Source organism: Prionailurus viverrinus, chromosome C2, assembly GCF_022837055.1.
Source record: "Prionailurus viverrinus isolate Anna chromosome C2, UM_Priviv_1.0, whole genome shotgun sequence".
Classification (NCBI taxonomy): Eukaryota; Metazoa; Chordata; class Mammalia; order Carnivora; family Felidae; genus Prionailurus; species Prionailurus viverrinus.
The window spans coordinates 147,394,501-147,418,497 of NC_062569.1; the positions used below are offsets into that span (position 1 = coordinate 147,394,501).

A 23,997-nucleotide genomic window follows, 5' to 3' on the forward strand; every position below is an offset into this window, starting at 1 on the left:
GACAGACATGGCATTTTAGGAGACGCAGAAGAGGAGGAAGGTTTGGAAAAAAAGACTTAGAGATGATGAGCGGTCTTCAAAGAATTTCAGCTGCTGTACTGTAGGGGTGGCAGAATTATAAAAATGGCAAATGCCCTTATTTTCTATTCCTGAGGTAATCTGAAGAATTGTAGAGATTTAAAATGTTAATAAAATCCAACCGAAAACAGGAGCCTTAAAAAGTCACTATTTAAGTATATACAATAATGAAAAGTACCTCGAGTGTGTTTCCAAAGTCTCTTAATAAGTGCCAAACACTAGAGTAGGAAGCAGTCTATCGATAATGCCAGATATTAAAAAGCAATGAGGGGGCGCCTGGGTGGCGCAGTCGGTTAAGCGTCCGACTTCAGCCAGGTCACGATCTCGCGGTCCGTGAGTTCGAGCCCCGCATCAGGCTCTGGGCTGACGGCTCAGAGCCTGGAGCCTGCTTCCGATTCTGTGTCTCCCTCTCTCTCTGCCCCTCCCCCGTTCATGCTCTGTCTCTCTCTGTCCCAAAAATAAATAAACGTTGAAAAAAAAAAATTAAAAAAAAAAAAAAAAAAAAAAAAAAAAAAAAAAAGCAATGAGGAGGCACAGAATTATGAGGAAGCCCATCTCTCACACTTCTGTACATTGTGACAGCCTCCTTTTCAAGGTAAGATAAGTACAAGAATAAAAACTCAATAATCAAGCCCTAAAGGTACTGGGCTCATAATAAGTGTGGCATAAATCGTCCACCGATTTATCCATCCCACCAGTGTTTGTCACAATCCTATTAAATGGTAGGCACTATATCAAGTGCTGGGAACACAAAGCCAAATGACAGAGGACCCCTTATTAGGAGGACTAGGACTTTTAAAAATTTTATCATCAAAACAAACAACATAAAAAGTGAAACAGATACGTAAGGAGAAATCGTGAAACAAAATGTAAGCAATACATATGTAGGCCTAACGGATTATCACCAAATGACTATGTCATACGTAAGACCCCCCAAGCTGAGGGACGTTACTCTCTTCTACCCAATCATTAGTATCCGCTACAGAAGGAAGTATTAAAGAGGACACGGAAGGATAATAAAACAGAACTGGAAGCAGACATCTATAAAAGCCCAACTGTTAATTTAAAAAGAGACCATTTAAAAGTGTCATTGAAAGGAAAATGAGGCTCTTTCGTCATGTCAGGAGAAACCTAGCTCTACCTTCGCCTTTCCTTCGAGGGCTCCAGTGCCCGCGTATATCTTACTGATCGAATCACCATTCACGGACCACATTGACCGGAAAACTTCCAGAAAGCGAGTCACCAGCTGAGGCTTTTCGGCTAAGCCAAGAGCTTCCAATTGTTTAGCTAGCATCTAAAACAGCAAAAGAGAAACTTCTGTAAGTATGTTAATACATTAACTGTGATGAGACTTTTCAAGAACGACAAGGCTCAAACCAAAGTTTGCATTTTATAGGGCCATGTGGGACTGGATTTTGAAAACCTACCAATTTACGAGACTAACTGTGTTCTGTCCCACCATTTCAGTTTGTCATTGAATCTTACAAGTGTCTTAATATTCCCTTGTAGTAATTAACAACTCCTTTCTGGTTAAATGATGAAATTAACCTCATTAAAATGTCTCTGTAAAATGTCTCTGTAAAATGCCACACTTATTATGAGCCCAGTACCTTTAGGGCTTGATTATTGAGTTTTTATTCTTGTACTTATCTTACCTTGAAAAGGAGGCTGTCACAATGTACAGAAGTGTGAGAGATGGACTGATTGTTCACTTTTATTCAACAGCATGCAATAAAGCACAGGAAAAAAAAATCTGGCTAGGTTATTTAAATATAGAGGGAATTAATTTAATTTTTTGATTGGGTTCTACACATGTGGGTAATTAAAATCAAGAGATTATGAGAAAAGTAGAGTTGCTCCTGAACTGTCACAAAAACAAATAAATTAGTCCTGTTTCTGAATAAAGTCATGGCAGGCTTTCATGTATAAAATCTATATTGGTAATGTATATTACAATGTATATTGTATATACATTGTATGTACAATGTATATTACAATATTACAATATACAATGTATATTGCAAGAATGCAAGGTCTTCAGGCTGCCCCAATTCCTTCATGGATAACAATAAATGTCTCTGGAAGAGTCACTGGTTTTTACTCTGAATGAACTTTGGCTTTGAAATTTGGCAGTCAGAGCAAGGTATAGTCCTTACCCAGTCTATTTGTCTTATTTGGAAGCCAGTCATATTCTATGCCTTGCATTTTTACTTAATTCCTTGCCATTTGTGTTTTATCTGCAAGTATTTTCTGATATATATCAGATATATTTATCTGCAATATGATTATCCATATTTAGAGACGGATCAAAAACTAAAATAATATAAAAAACACTAAACTAGGTTCATTTGATTACCTGGAGATTTGCACCAGAGGTGCTCTTGGCTAGCATGAAGAATAAACCAAAATTAGCCCCTAGGACTTATTTTATCATTTATAGCTCCCTCTTTTCAAGGAATTTGGCAAAACTAGTCCTCGCCCTAGTTTGGCTTTGCCTACTTTAGCAGTAAATTTTGTAAACAGTCAACCAGTTGCTACATATGAGGGAGCTCTCTCACACCTAACTACCAACAGTGGATAGCTGGCTAAGTCAGATTCTGAGAACTAACACTTGTTATACTTCGAGTAAAGACTTTCAAACATTTCCATAAGTTCACTCTCAGAATCTAAAGAAACATATTCAGCCACTTAAAAACACAACTCAAAACAAACCCAAGCCATGCGATTAATGTCAAGTGACCAACTGTCTGCTTTCACTTTTCTTGTCTCTGTCATATTTTCTACATAAATTATAATCATAAGTCTCAATGACAGAATTTTAAAGAGGCAAAACGGTAGAACCTATTTAGCTACATGAACAGAACTGTAGCTACACTTCTGTAGCAGAGAATTCTACACACTACCCTTTCATTTTTGAGACAGAAAGAACCCCAGCTGCAGAGTAGCTAATGAGCCAATGTCCTGGCCAAATTTAAGATCATTCACCGGAGGAAATAAGAACGTGTTGTTTCCTACTCCTGTTTTTATAGTATTTGAGAACTATGCTAAGTTCCTATGACACCAAATGAAGACCCACCACAGCCTAATGACCCCCACTCCTGCATAACAGGAAAGACCTAGAAAGCTCAGCATTGCTGCTTTGTCATACAGGGAGACTATGTCTACATTAGACTAAATTTATGGATAGATGGCAAAGAAAAACACTTTTAAACAAAGACTTCGTTAGAGAAGCTGAATCTCATGCACTCTCACTCCCACTAATAACCATCCATCCTGTTTGCAGCTGATTTGAAAACACTGTAGAAACTGCATCGGGTTACCGACGGTCAAAAATCTAATCCCACAGAATGTGAAAACAGATCCTCACCAATTCTGAAGAAATTACACGAAGAATAAAGGCCGATATAAATTATGTGTGTGTGTGTGTGTGTGTGTGTGTGTGTGTGTATACAATTGTTAAATTGTACTAAAGCAGACAATAAGCAATATATATATAATTTTTTTGCTTTCCAAAAGGCAAAAGAAGCAATTGTTGGAAGAGTATACATAGCAGTTTTTCAACAGAAAGCTAAGGAACAATACAGGGAAACATCAGCTACCTGAAGAGAGTGTTTGGAACAGGTAAAGGAAATATTTAAATGAAAAGGAATTGGGGGGAGGGGGAGTTAAAAACATACGAGAAGTAAAAAAATGCCTTTAATGAAGCATAATTTCATTTTATGAAAAGTAACTAATGAGAAACATAAATATTACAAAAGCACTGAATGAGGCATTTGATGCAAGTCACATACATACATTACAACTTATTATTATTATTATTATTATTATTATTATTTACCTCTAAGCCAAGGAATGCCTGCACACTATTTGTTCTATCCAGACAATCCAAGCAGTTTGTTCGAACTGTGCCACTCTGGCATCTGCAACAAATTCAGTAAAGTGTAACAGCTAGTTTGAAACAAAAATAATAAAGCGAAAACAAAATAAGGAAAATCAAGGTGATCACCAAAATACGGCATCCACTTTCTACCCCTTTTTATTACTACAATTTTCAAACATCCAAAAAAGATGAAAGAATTTTACAGCAAACATCCACATACCCACCATCTAGATTCTACAACTGTTAAACATTCTGTCATATACTCTTTATCACCATCTATTTATCCATGCCCACTTATTTCTAATTAGGCCCGTAGTCAGGAGCTAAACATACATTCAGATTTATAACCGCAGGGCTCTTTGCACATGAAAGATGATCAAATATATATGGAAGAAATTTTAAAAACCTAAGATCTGTTAGCTCCACCAACCTACACAGATTCTATGGCATTGATACTAAACTTCGCACAAAGTCGAAAACTAAAAATCGGAGCTTTGTTCACTAAAGTTTACTTCATCCTATACTCTGAACTTCATTTTTTCAATACTTCCTTTCCTCCTCTACTTCATTATCAAAAGCTGAAGACTGAGATTGTGCTAAAGCAGACAATAAGCAATGTCTTTTACTTCTATTTGCATATAATAGTCCTTACTGCGGTCAAGACATAGTAAAATATTAGTTCTAAGAGAGAGGCAGAATAGTCTCCTAGATAACAGCATGAGAGCTGGAGCCAGGTAAATCCTCGCTCTAACACTTTTTAGCTATGCGATCTGGGGCAAATTAGAGCCTATGCCTCAATCTCCCCAAACGAAAATGGGGATAATAGAACTTCTTCCTACGACTGCTGTTACAGATACATGTACAGACTGAGTATACTGCCTGGCTCATTAGATGTGCCCAATAATAGAAGGTATTATTATTACCTATTCAGTTCTAAAGAAAGAAAAACAAGCCTAAAATCAAGTATAATAAAGATAGTTTACTTAATTATAAACTTTGATATAAAAAAAAGTAATTCAAGAGTTCTGCATTAAGAATAATTTTTAAAATATAGCAAAGTCCCAACTCAAAGAAAAGAGAAACAGCAGTCAAACCTTTGAACTTCACTTCCATTGAAATAAAAAAATCCATAATCTACAAACTTTTGGACTTGAGGTTTAAGAACACTATGTAATTTTTCTGCCTTTCCTCCTTTGACCATTTGATGATAGTCAAAATTCACCATCTGGATGTCAGCAGCATGTTCAGAAGCTTTCAAATGACTCTGAAAGTAAAAAGGCAAATACTCATCTAAATGTTAACTAAATATGATCTTATCAAGCAATGTTAGAATGGAACCTTGCATTTTAAATTTAAACCTCAGCATGGTCCCGTGAAATCTCACTGATCTCACACAAAGCTCTGGTTGACACTGGCAGCAAAATGGAAAATTACTTGATGGTATCCAATAACATCTTTTTCGTGAAACCTCGCATACTGTCCCAGAGAGATCAGGTGACATAATTAACATGAGAGAACTTAAATAATGTTCTCATCTGGTTCAGAAAATTAAAATTATTTCTAACCACCAACGCTTCATTTTTTACACATTTAATAATTGTACCTGTTATAGAATCTCAAAATAAAGTAACTGATTTAAGACAGAACCTATTAAGAACCAAAAAATTCACGTTTTTATACTCACACTGAAATGTTTTAAAAGCCATTCTCTAAAGCATAATCTGTTTATTAACAATATTTATTTCACAAGTGTCACACAAAACAGTCAAACAAGTTACTTTCCGGACTTCATTAGACTGAACTTCAGAAAATGTTCTGTTTTGTTTAATTTAGGCTTATCATCTTATGGAACACCATCATTGCTATTAATTCATTGTTGCTTTAATAATAAGCATTGATGAAGAATACTTTTTCTTTAGAAGTTGGGCATATATCATTTGGGTTCATCTTTACTCGCAGTTCTCGAGTTTTCTCTCATCGGTACGAGAAGGGATGGTCTTACGTGCAGTATTCACCGTATCATAGGTTTCAAGCCATGACTATGGTTTCTAGGAAACGGGCAGAGGCAATGCGTGGATGGAGAAGGAAACCGTCCGGTGTCTTTTTACCAGTGACAGAGGAACACTTTTCAGAGGGGAAGACATTCTTCTGCTTTTCCACAAGATAAATAAGTAACATTTCAGAAAACAGAGTCAACTGCTTTGGAGGCTTTCCCTAATCCTAATGTCAGCAACATTACACAAAACTGCTTCTTGGTAGCCCAAAGAGTTAATGGTTCCAACAGGTACCCAACCTTTTCCTAGGAAGTAAGTTCATTATTGCACTACCTAATTTTTTAGTATCATTCTAGGTGTGCATGGAACAGAAGAAAAGCTGATCATGCCTACCTGGAAAGCCTTACTTAGCATATGTTCACCTTCCTTAGATCCAAGCAAATTCACTATTATTTGTTTACCATATAAGTTTTTAAGCGTTCTAAAATGCCTGTTGAAGAAAAGAAAGGAAGAAGTATGTGTCAAGTGGTAGTCGGAATTTTTCCCCCAACAAACAGAAACCCATTAAACAGAACCTACAGGGCAGTATTCTACACCTCTACAACTGGCAACACTGGATAGATTCATTCCACAAATCTGTTCCTCTCAAAACTCTGAATTTATGAAGCTTCAGGTAAGGCCCTTTCCTCGCTGACTCCTCAAAGCTGAGACTTCCGTCTGTGCCGGGGCTGCCGGACCCGCCCAGCCCCCTCTCGCCTCTGGGAGGCTGGTGCCAGACAAGCTCGGAGAACGCAGGCCACCCAGCTTGGGAGGGCAGCTAGGGCAGAGGGCTGCTCCTCATGTGAGGACAAAGCATGCTCCGTGGGCATTAGAGAGACCTCCCTAACCATTCTAGTCTTAAGAAAAATAGGCCGCAAATAGGAGGTGTTTTTTTTGTTTCTTTCTCTCCAGCTTCTAACCATTCCAGGGGTTACAGAGCAATGCGTTCCTAAGGAAATGTAACATGAGCCACAGATATAATTTTAAATTTTCTAGACGGTACATTAAGAAAAGCAAAAATAAACAATGAAACGAATTTCTATATTTTATTTAACCCAATACAGTCAAAATATCATTTCAACATGTACTATAAAACAAATATTAATAAGATATTTTACCTTTTATTTTGCACTAACTCTCTGACATCCAGCGTACATGTTACACTTACAGTACATCTCAACTTGGACCAGTCACGTTTTAAGTGCTCAGTAGCTATATGAGGCTAGTGGCTACCTTATTAGACAGCATATCCAAATAGGTTGTTTTCAGACCAAGAGATGAAGACCCACAACCTAGTGCTACCAACCCCCAAAGTCATAATACTAGGTATCACCTTCTTCTGATTAAATTAGAAGTCAGAAGAAATTTTACTTAGGGCCAAAACAAGCAGAAATGAATCGGTAAATACAATAACTAGTTCGCTGCTTAACGATACCAAAACTGAGAGCATTAGGTAAAAATAATCAGTCTTACCTGTCAAAAGCAGGTGCATTGGCTTCAAATCCCCTTGACATACGAACACGATGAGATCCCACCTACAGCGAGAGAAATACATGTAATCATACCAAAAGCTGACATGGAGACAAAAGAAATACCATTGTTTATAACATGTGATAATTCATTTGCTGAACACACAATACTACATTGGATAATTGATGTTCATTCATATTATGGTTTAAAAGAAAAACAAGTTCAATGGGTTTCCTTTCCCTTTATTTTTAAAAACATGACCTCGTAAAAAAAGGACAGAAGTTATAAGACACCATTATGAAAACTCATCAACTAACAGGAATTTTTACTTATGAAAGATACTTCTAAGGGGTCTTTCATATACATTACCTTGTTTTAAGCTCAAACTACACGTCCTGTGTAAGTGAACACAGTACTGCCACTTGGGCGATAAAAAAACTGAAATGCAGACTAGTGAAATAACCTGCCCCCTTAGGTCAACAGAACTAATTGCAAAAAAGATTCACATGAGGATTTAGATCCCCTGAACTTGATTCCTACTCTTCCAAGCTGCCTACAAGTACAAGGTCCACATATTTTTTCTTTGTTACGCTAAATGCTCTATTCACTCCTCTTTCATCCAAAGATCCAACCAATTCAAAACACTGTTTCTGGAAAACAGACTTTCTAAGTCAATCTCACAGTCACACACATAGAATCAGAAAACATGGGCGAAGAGAATTGAACAAGATGGAAAATATCTACCTTTCTGTTTTGTTACAGTTTTTCTTTTCTCACATAGGAGAGTAGCAGAAAGATGAGACAAAATTAAGAAAGAAATAAGAGGGGCGCCTGGGTGGCTCAGTCCAGTTAAGCGCCAGACTCATGATCTCCGCTCAGGTCATGATCTCATGGTTCCTGAGAGCAAGCCGTCCGGGGCTCTGTGCTGACAACATGGAGTCCACTTGGGATTCTCTCTTCCCACCTCTCTCGCGGCCGCTTCCTCTCCCTCTTTCTCTCTCTCTCTCTCAAAATAAATATTTTGAAAAAAAGAAAAAGAAAGAAAGGAAGGAAGGAAGGAAGGAAGGAAGGAAAGAAGGAAAGAAAGAAAGAAAGAAAGAAAGAAAGGCCAAGAAAGAAAGAAAGAGAAAGAAAGAAAGAAATGCCAAGAAAGAAAGAAAGAAAGAGAAAGAAAAAGAAAGAAAGAAAGAAAGAAAGAGAGAAAGAAATGCCAAGAAGAAATATAACGGTGATACCAGATTATTTCCCTGAACTTCACTTTGCAACACTTGCCCCTGAGGTCTTGGGATCAAAGTTTCCCCAGAATTCATTCTCCCTGATCTGAACACAGTGACTTTAAGGCGGGCCTGAGAAGAGGGCTACCAAATCAGTCATACAGTTCGACACATAAAATCAGAAAATAAGCTCTAACATGCTCATCCAATTCGAAAATTAACAGTATTATGATTCATTAAACATGCTTCTGTCCTGGTAAGTGAGACAGTCCAGTAACTCTCCTGATAATCAGTATTCTCTGTTTAATGTTTCTTCCTTTCAATAAGAAAGTGATTAGCCTAATGTCACATCTATATTCAATTTCACTTTATAGTGCTTAATAGTCTTTACAAAATTTAAAAATTTTGTGTGACATTAAGCATTCTAGACTGAAGGAAACTCAGCAGAAGTCAATACCTTTTCTTTGGAGTTTTCTCAGGTAATTGCCTATACCTCTATAAAAGTCCAAGACTTTGCACTGTGCTTACTGATTAATATTTATCTTGAACAGTATGGCCAACTGTCAAGAAGGTAAAAAAAAAAAAAAAAAAAAAAAAAGAATGGAAGTTCTGTTTTTCAAGCAATGGCTGTGCTTTTTCCCCCACTGTCCTGCTCTTCAACACATATTATATAACCAGTTATATATCATAACTCTTAGGGTAATATGCTGGGTCAACTTGACTGGTTTTATCACTCAGTTAGCCTTTAAGACAACTGCCTAAAAAAATTCTATAGTCAAGGAGCTCTTACATCAATTGTCATGAAAGTAGTACTCTAGAAAGTTTTAAGGCTTTAAGCAATCATAAATTTATAAAAAGTTGTACCAGAGATCATTTTTAACAACCATTTAACCGGGTGGTATGGAGCATCATTTTCCATCAATATTATTGCTTCATGTTCACATATTTCTAAGACTTCAATTCAACCAAGAATTGAGTGTGCAACGCTACCCTAGACATAGATCTGATGATGCTTGCCATCTTCTAAGACCAAGGTAAGCTACAACATAATGTCAGAGTAACAGTATGAAGTGTATATGTGAAATAACTTCAGAGAAAGGAAGTCATAAGTAAAATGAATGAGTTGCCACCCCTTAACATATCATTCTTACCCATGTAGCACATTATGGCAACTCTTCTAATTCCTCAAACTGATTCGTATTGACATTTGCCTTTTCCACAAAAGGCCTGACTCCCCAGATTGTAAGCGCTCTCTGAAGCACCAATATAATCTTCGAATCTCTCACAGTACACGACAGTGCATGCCCAGTATAAAATAATATACATTGGAGGGACTTAAGTATTTAAGGAACAGATCAGTGTGGAGGAGTAACTGAATCCACTCAATGAGATCTGAGTTGGCCATACTGAAGGAAACACCTTAATTTGGGGGGCAGAGGATACCTGTTAGAAAACAGCAAGGCACGAAGTTGGATAGGCAGAGGAAGGCAGATCCTGAAGAAAAGGGTGTCTGGTAGATCTGATGAATAGAATGTATCAAAAGTGGGAAAAACTACCAGTTAGAAAGCTGTGAGAATCTTCCAGGCAGGAAGAAATCCGGAGGACCCTAACTGGGATGGATGGTAAGAGTGGAAACAGAAAGAAAGGGAGAGCCCCAGTACCTAGGTGAATGCTGGGGCTAAGTGTGAAGGGTTACCTTCGCTGGTTCAGGACTGGCTGTTGGAGCACATGGGGTTGAAGATGCTTCAAGGTCAACAGAATGGGATCAGGTACACAGAAGTTCTCAAATTTGAATGGTAAGGAACTTGGTTACAAATACAGATTTCTGGCCCCATTCCAAGAGATTCTATTTCAGCTGATGTGAAGTTGAGGCCATGAATCTGTATTTTAAAATAACCTCAGATGATTCCTTAAAATCTTATAATTAAAAAAACCTCAGAGGAATTAACTGTGGAGGATAAGAGACAAGCCAAGGGACAAGTGCCTAGGCATCCTCTCTGTCCAGGCCTTCTGAAGTGAGACATCTCACGAGGCAACACTAACATCAAGGAACCCTAAAATTAATTCCAGTCCTGGGTGCCTGGGGGCTCAGTCAGTTAAGTCTCCAACTCTTGATTTTGGCTCAGGTCATGATCTCACAGTTCCTGAGATCGAGCCTTGTGCTGGGCTCTGTGCTGACAGCGTGGAGCCTGCCTGGGATTCTCTCTCTCCCTCTCCCTCTACCCCTCTACCACTTGCGCGTGTGCATGCACTCTCTCTCTCTCTCTTTCTCTCTCAATGAACTTTAAAAAAAAAAAAAAAAAAGTTTAAAATTAATTCCAGTCCTGAGAATACACAGGATACCTAATAAGCACTTCCAACTACTCTGTCAAAAGTCCTTGTTTGTCTTCTAAAGGAAAATAAATTTGGGGACTTCATATTTTTATTTTTAAAAATAAATATCTATCTTTCAGTTTTTTTAATCAATTCAATATTTTCATTCCTATATTACCTACTTTTAGAATGATAGGGAAAATGTTTTTCTATAAAGGATACTTAACGAAACTAATCCATTTCTGTTCAAAGAAAGGCTGATTTTAAAAACTACTAAGCTGGGGCACCTGGGTGGCGCAGTCGGTTAAGCGTCCGACTTCAGCCAGGTCACGATCTCGTGGTCCGTGAGTTCGAGCCCCGCATCGGGCTCTGGGCTGATGGCTCAGAGCCTGGAGCCTGTTTCCGATTCTGTGTCTCCCTCTCTCTCTGCCCCTCCCCCGTTCATGCTCTGTCTCTCTCTGTCCCAAAAATAAATAAAAAACGTTGAAAAAAAAAAATGAAAAAAAAAAACAAAAAACTACTAAGCTAAATAATTGAGAACCACTTGGTCGATCCTCACCCAAGACAACAATAGGCCAGCTCCGTGACAATTTAGCAAAGCTGTTGGACTATCTCCATGTCTTAAAAATTACTATCAAGAAATGCATGATTTAAAAATCTGTAGTTTTCAGCCCATAAACAATAGGACATTGGCCAGACAGACTGTTTGGGCCAGCCACAGAACACAGAAGGAGGGAGGAGGGTAACCTCACCCAAGGAGGACCCCTCAATGTTAACTACTCAAGATCCAACCATATTGAATAATCAAATACTGTAATCCTGAGCTTCTAATAAAATATCACAGAAAGCAGCATAACAGAGGTTATTACCATTTCTTACAGTAGCCTATCTCTAAAGCAAAAGCATTCAACTTGCATCAAAACAACACTTTCAGAATGTTCTTCAAGCAAATATTCCAAACACCCTTCTCTGATCACACAGGCTTAGGAGAAGTGGAGTAGGGTTGGTGTTCTTTCCCAAAAGAGACTTGGAGAGAGACAGATCTACTTAAGTTATCCCTACATGCCAAAGAGAAAACCCGCAGAAGCAAAAATTCTTGACAAGAACTCAAGAATTGTAACCGCTTTTAACCCTTGTTAATTCTTGGCCTGTCTTACATAAAGTGAGGTACCGCAAAGGTTGAAATGGTCTGCAGTCTTTCTCTACCACAGCCAGCCTAAAATGTAAGAGATCCAGCTGTGAACTAAAAGGAGGCAAGATTTTTTTTCTGTCCATTTTCTAAATACTATAGGCTAAAGGGGCGCCTGGGTGGCTCAGTCAGTTAAGCAGCCGACCTCAAATCAGGTCATGATCTCATGGTTTGTGAGTTCCGGCCCGGCCCCGTGTTGGGCTCTGTGCTAACAGCTCAGAGCCTGGAGTCTGCTTCGGATTCTGTGTCTCCCTCTCTCTCTCTGCCCCTCCCCTGCTCACATTCTGTCTCTGTCTTTCTCTCAAAAAAAAAAAAAAAAAAAAAAAAAAAAAAAAAAAAAAAAAATTAAAAAACTGTTTTTTAACTTAGTAGATAATACATACTAGAAGCCTAAAATGAAAATAACTTATACTTTAAGGACTAAAGATTTCTGAATAAAAATAAAATGCAAAATCACATTATTATGGGTAATCTAAAATTATGAACTTACATGAAAGAATCTTATATTTTAAGTATTAGATATTTATGTCAACAAAGTTTATTTTTTAAATTTTTTTAATGTTTATTTATTTTTGAGTGGGGGGAGGGGCAGAGAGAGAGGGAGACAGAGAATCTGAAGCAGGCCCCACATAGTCAGTGCAGAGCCAGATGTGAGGCTCGAACCCATGAACCGTGAGATCGTGACCCAAGCTGAAGACAGATGCTTAACTGACTGAGCCTTGAACCCAGGAACCATGAGATCACGACCTGAGCGAAAGTCGGATGCTTAAACCCAGGCATCCCTGTATCAACAAAGTTTTAAAAAAAAATCAGAAAGCAAACCAGAGAACGTATTAAAGATGACAGGTCCCTATAAATTACAAAGTAAAATTTCAGTAGCGGATGTATTATTGATAACAGTGGCTAACCCTTACACAGTGCTGCCCATGGGTGCTAGGCATTGTCTTAGTACTTTTCATTTTATCCTTACAACCCTATGAATAGGAACTACTACTATTATTATTCCCATTTTATAGATAAGCAAACTGAGACACAGAGGAGTTAAACCACTTGTCCAAGATCACACAGCTAGTAATGGCAGAGTAAGGATGCAAATGGAGAAGTCTGGTTTCAGAAGCTTTTTTTTAACTGCTACATTCTTCTACCTAAAGAGACTAAACTGCTATATATTAAGGATACTGAGATAGTAAATATGAAACACCATGAATATCAGTGTGTTATGGAAACATTAAAATTGTAATATTAAATACAGCAGTTGAATTTCTTTTTCTTTTTTTTTTTTTTTTAATTTTTTTTTTTTCAACGTTTATTTATTTTTGGGACAGAGAGAGACAGAGCATGAACGGGGGAGGGGCAGAGAGAGAGGGAGACACAGAATCGGAAACAGGCTCCAGGCCCTGAGCCATCAGCCCAGAGCCTGACGTGGGGCTCGAACTCACAGACCGCGAGATCGTGACCTGGCTGAAGTCGGACACTTAACCGACTGCACCACCCAGGCGCCCCGAATTTCTATGGACATTTGAAAGAACATTAAAGGAAAAGCATCTAAGACAATTCCAGGAACTCGTGCATTTAGACCCTAATTTGTGAATCTAGCTAATATTACTAGACTGAATAACAGAACTATCCAAGGAACTAATGAACTATCCTGAGAGCTTAGAAAATATGGAAAATATTCAAGAGAAAAAAACAAAACAATGTTAAACAGATACCTGCAACCCTGGTTGCTCCCAGAACAATGGAACAGACCCCCGGATTTGGATGAAAGAAGAAACAGAGTCATCTAAGTACACAACCTACAGAGAAAAATAACAGATGAAACATTTCCACAAAGGTATTACCTCTACATCACAAAGACAAATTTACTACTATCTGTCGCATGCGAGTTATATCTTACGACCAATCTCTCCCGCACAACTGTCCTAACAAAATATCCGGGAGAGGCTACTAAGGAAGTTTGGCTTTCTTCTATTGAGTGATAGTTTTTCTGTATATTAACCAAAAAAATAGTAAAAACATAAGCACAAGAAGCACAAGTCTTAAAAAGGAATTCCTTCTAAATCTCAATATTTTACACACATACCTTTATATTTAATTTTTTTTCTTTAGTTGTCAGTATTTTTCAAAAACTAATTTGAAGAACTGAGTTGGGCTGGGGGGTGTGGCCTGAATTTACAATTATACAGTTTTGAGCCAAAAGTGTCATAATTCTTTTTTAACTTGTTTTAAATTCAAGTATAGTTAGCACACAGTGTCGTATTAGTTTCAGGCATACAATGTAGTGATTCAATGATGATTTCTCAGTGCTCTTCAAGAGAAGCCCTTAACCTCATTTATCTATTTCATCCACCCCTTCCTTCACCTCCCCACTGGCAACCACCAGTTTGTTCTCTGTCTTTAAGAGTCTTTTTTTGGTGTGTTTCTTTTGTTCGTTTTGTTTAAATTCCCCATGAGTGAAATCAGATGGTATTTGTCTTTCTAGCTGAAAATGTCATAAGTTTTCATTTTAGATGATATCCATATCTACCTTTAAAAGAGCTGGGTTTGATTTCATTTCATACACACACACAAACCACTTCTATTAAGTTGTCTAGCTCTACCATTGAGGATTTTTAAAATTTAATACCAAACTGTACCGCGCCGACAATGTCATGCTAGTTAGTAAACCCCTCGTTACTCATTTGAAGAGCCACACCTAAGTTTGTTTATAAATAAGTCTGTTTCAGGGAAGCCTTTTTTCAGGCCAGAAGGGAGCCAAGAACCACCCCGAAATGGCATTACAGATGTGAAAATGAGTTCTGAATCAGATCAAAAACTGTGGTTCTATTAGTTTCTGGCCCTCGCATCTAATACACGCACGAAGCAATATAAAACACTACGTACCTGTTCTGTTTCTACAAAATTAGCAACGTGGCCGTCATCATTTGTTCCCCGGACATTGAACCTGGTCCCAGCTCGTTCACAGCTGAGTCTGGAAATGAGGCAAGCCTTGGCCTGCTTATGAGCAGCATAGATTGTTCTGATTTCTACTCCCCCACACATGAGGCGTAATAGCCAGTCATCGCAATTCACGCCGTAGTGCTTGAGGTGCAAGTGCAAAGACTGATTCCTAACAGGAAAGGAAGAACTCATTAGCTCACTGAGTGCCAGCTAACACGGTATAAGCTTCAATAAAGCAGTGCTCCTGAAGCATTGATGTAATGCTATTCAATTAAGAGGCCCTACAAATAAACCAGTTCGTTTACATTTACCGTGCTAGGAATCAGATGAGGCAATAAATGCGATCCTCTGGTATGTGATCTATGGTCCGTAGAAAAGAAGCAGATCTTTTATGTTTTTAGTAGCTGTGCCCTATTCTGCTGTCTTTTTACATAATGTATATATAACCTAACTTTTCCAAAAAAAGGATTTCATACGCATATCCCCATCCCACTTTATAAAGCTTTACTCTTAAGGCTCAACTTTAATAAGGCTCTATTTTAATTAATTTTAATTTAAATAGCCAACTGAACTAGTAGCTACCATATTAATACATGTCTAGAGTTTTCCATTACTCCAAGGAGTTTAGCATTCTATGGAACAGAGGGGGCCTGGTTTTCAATTTTTTTCAGGGCAAAAAGTTTTATTCTGTGTACTTACACAGAAGCCAAATGATTAGGAAACAGCAAAGCAGAGTCGCTATGGCTAAATCAGGGATACGGGCTGCAATGCTGCCCGGCTGGCCACCTTCTCATCCCACAGACTGCCTCATCTGGGTTCTCTACTGGAGCCTTGCTCCTCCAAAGAATGCATCGGAATCTCCCAACCAACCTCTGACCAAGGAAAGTATAATGTTGTGCAGAAAAACTTGGGTCTTTTCAGATAACAAGGTGTCTTATAAAAGTGAATTTTCTCTAATACTGAAGCCTGGTTCAGGGTGCCTGGGTGGCTCAGTCGGTTGAATGTCTGACTCTTGACTTTGGCTTGGGTCATGAACCCAGGGTCATGGGATCGAGCCCCAGGTCAGGCTCTGTGCTGAGCATGGAGCCTGCTGGAGGTTGTCTATTTCCTTTCTCCCTCTTCCTCTGCCCCTCTCCCCCGCTGGTGTGATCTCACTCTAAAATAAAAAAAAATTTAAAAAGTAAATAAAATTTTAAGATTACATTTAAAAAAATATTGAAGTCTGGTTCTCTGAGTTTTAAAACTCTTCTGTTTTAAGTAGAGATTTTTCTTCTTTAGTGCTCTGCAGTATCTTGCTGCCTTAATCATAAATACACAGCAATACTACTAGACCAGTAGTAGCCCAGCCCTCTTCCCCCGCAGGGTGTGGCTGTGGTAGAGATAAAACAGACGTTGGTGGTCACGTGCAGTTCTGGTAAACCATCCATTCAAGAAAGTGTACTGGAATGTGAATGAGTGGTGAGATCACTATTGGACGAACACTGAATCCAGCAGCCATTACATATTTTCAAAATACGACTTAAGCTTCCAAACTTTCACTGTTACCTACGCTCATCTGAGGCGAAATTCAAACTGACCGTGACCCAGTATGTCCAGACGCCATAGCGAGTCCCATGTCATGGCAGAGGTATACGAAACTTACTTGTCCCCATTTAAATGGAAGCGGGAGCCTGTGCGTTTGTTCAGATAAGAGTTTCTCTGTCTGCCATCAGTTTTCATTTTCCTTTGTTGCCAATGTGTTGCTGCTTTAATTCTATTGAAATTTATAAACAACTCTCAACTGGCATCAGCTTCAAATCTCCAATGGAGTAAAACAACTTGGGTTTTCATAATAGGCATTTGTGACTCTGACAACAAAAACTTACTTGGCTGTATCCTGGAAAATATTTCTACTAAGCTACAAGAGTATGCATAATAAATGCATAAAACTTTCATATTTCTGTTTGAAGGGAAGCTCAAGAATCCCAGTCCTGGGGCGCCTGGGTGGCTCAGTTGGTTGGGCGGCCGACTACAGCTCAGGTCATGATCTCGCAGTCTGTGAGTTCGAGCCCCGCGTTGGGCTCTGTCCTGAGCACTCAGAGCCTGGAGCCTGCTTCCGATTCTGTGTCTCCCTCTCTCTCTGCCCCTTTCCTGCTTGCTCTCAGACACACACACTCTCTTTCAAAAATAATAAACGATAAAAAAAAAAAAAAAAAAAAAAAAGAATCCCAGTCCTTAGCAAAATGTAGAAAGCGTTAAGTGACCAAAACTCATCTTTGGTGTTTTAGTCTCCCCTTTGTTCAACCTGACTTCCACTAGACAAACTCCCTCAATCTGTTATCTAAACTTGTCCCCACCTTCAACCTTAATTGAACGAAATGGCAAATAAATTATTCCCACTGGCTAAACTTAGCAAATGTGCTTAATTGCTGATCATTGAACCAATACATCTGCACCTGCTTAAACTTCTAATTATAGCAGGAAAACTTTTATCTCTTAATCTAAGGATTTTGGGGTTAAGAATGAGCAGGGTGGGGGGTAAAAAAGTAAGGAGAGCTGCCCAGCCCAGCTGCTATCATCGTTAGGAACTTCAATGTCTCTTCCATCAGAAGAAGTATAGGGCTGATAGGGACTCTGTGCCACTCATCTGCCCTATTAACTCTTCTTTCCCCACCCCTCCACCATCTCCTCCTTTGTGAGGCTCCAAGTCTCTGACTACAGTGCACTAGAGTCTTTTTTCATTCTGCCCTGCTTCTCCTCCACGCTACTATGCTGGGCCAAAAAACTTTCATGTTAGCTACAAAATAGATGAAATAGATAAACCTATCCTAAGGTTGTTGTTGGCTTTGAGCTTTCTGCCAGCCAGGGCAGATGGGTCAGACTTGAACACGCTACTCAAGGACCATACAAGTAAATGGTGGAAATGGGGGGTGGGGTGGGGGGAGGAGAGAAAATATACAGGAGGAACACCTTGAATCTGAACTACCAAGGGAGACCCAAGAGCACAGAGTCATGGACTTTGGCCTTATAACATCTGTATTCATAATGAAATATAATTGGTACATGATGTTAAGGAAAAAAGTCAACATCCATGCTGGCTGTGGACAAGGGAACCTCTACACTAGAAATGTGGCCTCCTCCAATAAAGCAGTACTGATTATAGTCACGTGTGCTCACCCCCTTTGTGCACACTTCGAACAAAGCACATTAATGCATAAACATGAAATAGTTACCTACTTAAGTCTTATTTTATTATAGTACTCAGTGTTATCCTAGTATACCACTTCTTCATAGTCGCTTGCTCTTGAACCAAGATTATCTACCTATAATCTTTCAATTAAAAATAATGGGATGCTGTCTTAGGAAAACAGTCCTGCCAGAGGAAAGATCTCAAAACTAACAGCGGTTAAGTATTAGCAACACACTTCTACTACAACTAATTCATTCTTAATCTTAAAATAAACATCTTGAATATATTTTGGAAATGAAAGGTCAGTCTGGATCAGGGAGAGCAAATGGGTCTCGTGTCACATGAGAGCTTCGACAAAACGACACTGGATGCCTGTGCTGCTCGGCTGAGGATTCTGGAGCAGGAAAGAGAGGTGTGCCCCATCAGCAATGCCCATCCCTGCTATCTCTGGAAATTACTGCTGAACACACTATAACCCAAACCACCAAACTCCTGCACAGCAAGCGCGTGATTACAAAGGGGAAAAATGTAACACGAACTCACCAGAAAAATCTATTATCGGTCGTGTGTTCTTGCATGCTACGATGTGCGTTAAGACTCAGATCTAAACTGACTCCAGATGCAGACCACGCAAAATAAAAGTTTCCCGAATTCAAAACTTTTCGCACTTCTGAAATGCGATCCTCATCTGAAGAATCAATTCGTAGTGATATAAATTCGGTGGAAGTAACTCGGAAAACCTCCGATTCTTGAATTTTTCCAACAGACATACATCCAGTGACTAGGACCAGATAATGTAACATAGTATCACCTGCAAAAACCAAAGAATTAGTTGGATGAAAAGTCTCAGTATTTCTCAAGCTATTCAAAGTTTCTTCCAACTTTCTTGTCACGTTTCTAACTTTTTAAATCCAACAGCACGGTTATTTTAAATTGACACGGGCATGTTTATGTTTACAACTGCATTTTGGCAAGACTTGAAAAAAAAATCCTTGCTTGAGCACATTTAATATAATGAAGCTATTATATTTAAACATATATAAATTATATCTTTTATAAATTTATATTTATATTTTTGTATTTATATTTTGTATATTTAAATGTGTATTTAAACACTAACAGAATAATCTCACATTCATGAAATGTTCCTCTACTTAATCTGAGGATATACAAAATTTGTCAAATAAAAAAATATATGTTATGCTCCCCATCTTTCCTTTATGACTGTGAGGAAATCCAGACAAGAATATAAATGTGAGAGGTCTTTGTAAATAAACAGCACAGCTGGAAAAAAAAAAAAAAAAGCTATATAAACGGGAGCTGCTGCTGCTGCTATGTGGGCAGAAAGCCCCTGGTAACAGTTTATAAAGCAATTTGGTTTACAAAAACTTTCATAGAGACTTTTCGCTAATTTTGACAAAATCCTTCGAGATGAGTATGAAGGCGAAATTCAGCAGCGGTGTACCTAGAGCGTGGGCTGTGACGAGGCAGAGGTGGCCCTGGCTCCTGGCCCCGCTACTTATAATCCAACCCAACTTCAGGGTGTGAACATAACCCGACCTGAGATCTGCTCCCTTATAAACCAGCACTAAAATGAATCTCACTGGACTGTGAGGAGTACCTAAGACAGTATTAGTTAAGCACCTGGCACAGGGCTTTACGTGTGATAGATGCATAACAAGTGGCAAACCTCCACTTTATAGCCCAGTACGCTTCAGAGTATGGCCCATAACCTGTCACAGTGAGAGAAGACGCTTGTGAAATGAAAATCAATTACCTCGCCAAAGTCACTGTTTAGTTTAGCGGACCTTTTTTCTCATAGTAGGACTTTATCAACGAAGGAAGCCATGTGTTGATCTGCATGATGTTACAAGCTTCCTTATCTCATCACAGACCAATAGCGAAATGGCTCACGGACTGGCACCGGGTCTTGGGCCACACTTCCAGCCATACGGTTACAGACAAACGGGCAATCCCAAAGGTTACTCTGCAGCCCACGGTGACATTAAGTGGCAGAGACAGATTCAAGCTGAGACCTTTTAACTACAAAGCAGATGTCCTTTCCAGTATAAACCAGGGTAATCAGTGCAGTTCTCACTAAAACATCGTTTCCGAAAGCACTGAAACAAAGAAAAAGGGCGATGCCCTGATTTTCTCTTTTGACCACTGATACCAATCCTTCAAATGTTCACACAGAATAATGTCTCTGGAACTTAAAATCACGAGAGCTTGAGTATGTAGCATACCTTTCAGTCAACAAACATTTCCCCAAGATTAGCATAATTAGGATTTAAAAGATGTTACCACACTTTCAGCTCACATATGGAGTCTGAAATGATAAACAGTCTCCCTCAAATCCTTAAAATTAAAACAAAGAAATGAAAAAGATTAATTATATTGAAAAATAAACTTACCAAGATTTAATCGTAAAACACCTAAGAGTCCATAAGCATCAAGCACTTTGGAGTATGTACCCTTGATTGCCTCTTTTTCTGCAGATGCTACAAAAAAAAGTTTCAGGGTAAGAAAAATGGCCTGAAACATCAGATTCTATTTTGTTATGAAGCCAGAGTTTCTCTAAATCTGATATTCTATTTTTTTAAAAAATTTTTTAACGTTCATTTATTATTGAGAGACAGAGAGATACAGAGCGTGAGCAGGGGAGGGGTAGAGAGAGGGGTAGACACAGAATCCGAAGGAGGCTCCAGGCTCTGAGCTGTTAGCACGGAGACTGACGCGGGGCCGAACTCACGAACTGTGAGATCATGACCTGAGCCAAAGTCGGTCGCCTAACCAACTGAGCCACCCAGGTGCCCCTGATATTCTTTTTTTCTTATCTGGTATTCTTTATTTTTTAAAATATTTTTTCTAAGTCTATTTATTTTGAGAGAGAGAGACACACACACACACACACACACACACACACACACACACACACACACACGGCAAGCACAAGTGGGGGAGGGGCAGAGAGAGAGGGAGAGAAATCCCAAGCAGGCTCAGCACTGTCAGTCAGTGCGCGGAGCCTGACGCAGGGATCCAACTTACAAACCAGGAGATCATGACCTGAGCCGAAATCAACAGTTGGACTCTTAACTGACTGAGCCACCAGGTGCCCCTTAAATCTGAGATTCTTAACATAAATGCTCGCATAAGTTATTTTCTCAAACAAGTAACTGAACTGTCCTTCTCAAAGATTCTCAAACTAAACTGTCCTTCTCAACTTGTTCCAGCACCACTGCGGTCTCTCCCGATGACCTAAAGGACTACCTTTAACGATAGTGATATGTTCTGGAGGTTGTTTCTGAATCACCTTCTCCGTCTCACTGATTTGTTTGCCCACCTATGTACCACCAGCACTATCCTGTGTTATCACACCCCAAGGGAAAACATCCAACTCCTTCACCAGCAATCTTTCAGAATCTGGCCTCAACATCCTCTTTCAGCTTCATTTTTCATCCCCCTCCTGCCCCTGCATTTTATGGTCTCACTACATTAAAGGGTCCCCTAGTGTCCAAATGCGTGCAATCTAGCCTTCTGCCAGCAAGGCTCCACCTAACCTTCACATTCACAAACAGGGGCACAAGATCACTTTCTGGAAACCCCTCTTTACCTCTACAGGCACAATTCTTTCGCAGAGCTCCCTCTCCATGCTGCCAAAACACTTTATATGTACCCATCACTTGTCTTTCCCATTAACCAGCCTGATCCTTGAAGGCAGGAACAATGTCCTATGCCTCCTTTTATCTCTGACATTTAGATTAGTGCTTAAAACACAGAAGATGACAAATGTTTAAATGATAAAAGCTAATGGCCACACTTGACGACAGAGTTTAGCAAAGGAACGGAAATCTTCAGTTTGGCCTTTGTCTTGATTCATTTCTTCTGCTATAAAGCTAATGTTCTCTTGCTAACGAATATAACCCACAGAATAATATCCCTAGGTCAGGCTGCTGTGGTTCCTCTGCTGAAAAACAAAAACAAATCATGAAACTTTAGAGGAAAACTCTTCCTAGTTCTCAGCAAATATACTTATTAAAAATCTGACAAAAAAACCCCCAAAGAAATATAAATCACAGCTAGTATCTCAAATGGACAATTCCAAATAATTCTAAAGTCTACAAATCTAGAAAGGTACGATTCTCTTTTTCATCCTGTCCTTTCTCTTCTATTTCTTTCCTTCTCTACTGCTCTCCCTTTCCACTTTCTACTCCACACCCTCAATTCACCTCTTGGCTGACCAGTTCCCTCCTTATTTACCTGTGTCTGTTGCCCCTATCTATCCCCTTTTTCCTTTCCTCATTCGTCTTCGATGTAGAATTATAGAACATTTTGGCAATAGCATGTGTTCCACATTAGAAAAGCACGTTATTACATCCTATGGCCTTCCCATTTCCCCTCAAGGTTCACTGCCAACGAAAGGGCTGTCTTCTCAGCCTACTGCCTTGCCTAATACTCCTAGTGCTTTGTATTCAAGAGCTTCTCTTCTGCCCTGAGCTCTCCTCTAGGGCTCTACAGACTATCTCCTCTTCCCTGCCCGCTTTACCTCTTTACCATCTACTCATAGGCCTTCTTCCAGTTAACCCACTTCTGCCTCTGAATGAGTTGTCTTCTGCTAGCTGGCCACACAGGCTAAAACTAAATTAACTGCTCAATCACTCAATTAGCTGATCCTGTCACAGTTTTCTAATATGCTCATTGTTAAGTGTGGGCCTTTACCTTTATCAAAGTACCCCGTATGAAATTAGGGAGTGGGTAAAATTTCACCAAGCCATTAACAGTAGTTACAGGGGTTTGCATTTCAGCATTCCTAGAGTTCTTCTTCTTACTATTATACCACAGGTTTAAATAACAGTTACTCCTAACATTAAATGACAAGCCACACAAATACAAAATGTCAGAGCATTAATTTTAATTTTATTTTGTAAAGTAAATCAAGATTGCCTGCCCCTCAATACTGCCTCATTAAGAGCACCACATGTACATTAAAGCAAACGCTGGAGAGGCTTGTTATATCTCTGATGACAGAAGGCATGGCTTCCTGGACAAATATTAGAGATTTAGAGGTTAATGCTCTAGATACTTAAATACCATCACTAATATAGTAATACAGATATTACTAGACGTATCAGTCTCAGCAGCAATCACCATTTGGGTGCAAACACCAGCAACCAGTAAGATTAGAAAGAAAGCTATAAATCATCAAGATAGTATGGTAGTGGCACAAAAACGGACAAATAGGTCAATGGAACAGAACAGAGAACCCAGAAATGGACTCACAAACATATGGCCAACTAATTTTTGGCAAAGCAGGTAAGAATATCCAGTGGGAAAAAACACAAGTCTCTTCAGCAAATGGTGTTGGAAAAACTGGACAGCGACATGCAGAAAAAAGAACCTGGACCACTTTCTTACACCATACACAAAAATAAACTCAACATGGATGAAATACAGGAACATTAAGACAGGAAGCCATCAAAATCCTGAAGGAGAAAGCAAGCAACAACCTCCTTGACCTTGGCTGCAGCAACTTCTTACTCAACACGTCTCCAGAGGTAAGGGAAACAAAAGCAAAAATGAGCTATTGGGACCTCATCAAGATAAAAAGCTTCTGCACGGGGAAGGAAACAACCAGCAAAACTAAAAGGCAACTGATGGAATGGGAAGAGATATTTGCAAATGACGTATCAGATAAAGGATTAGTATTCAAA

The 23,997-nt window shown here is 39.1% G+C and overlaps 1 protein-coding gene across 8 annotated transcripts in view; it reads right to left on the bottom strand.

Moving 5' to 3' along the window:
* The window catches only part of SYNJ1 (synaptojanin 1), a 92,896-nt gene that overhangs the window by 47,268 nt on the left and 21,631 nt on the right, over window positions 1-23,997 (bottom strand). For all 8 annotated transcript variants that reach the window (XM_047874974.1, XM_047874975.1, XM_047874968.1 and 5 more), the window contains exons 3-11: window positions 20,701-20,787; window positions 18,830-19,097; window positions 15,061-15,286; window positions 13,890-13,973; window positions 7,465-7,526; window positions 6,346-6,442; window positions 5,053-5,222; window positions 3,917-3,998; window positions 1,220-1,372 (exon numbers count right to left, since the gene is read on the bottom strand). In XM_047874974.1, the coding sequence (XP_047730930.1) occupies window positions 1,220-1,372; window positions 3,917-3,998; window positions 5,053-5,222; window positions 6,346-6,442; window positions 7,465-7,526; window positions 13,890-13,973; window positions 15,061-15,286; window positions 18,830-19,097; window positions 20,701-20,787 (1,229 nt within the window). The remainder of the gene's footprint in view (window positions 1-1,219; window positions 1,373-3,916; window positions 3,999-5,052; window positions 5,223-6,345; window positions 6,443-7,464; window positions 7,527-13,889; window positions 13,974-15,060; window positions 15,287-18,829; window positions 19,098-20,700; window positions 20,788-23,997) is intronic.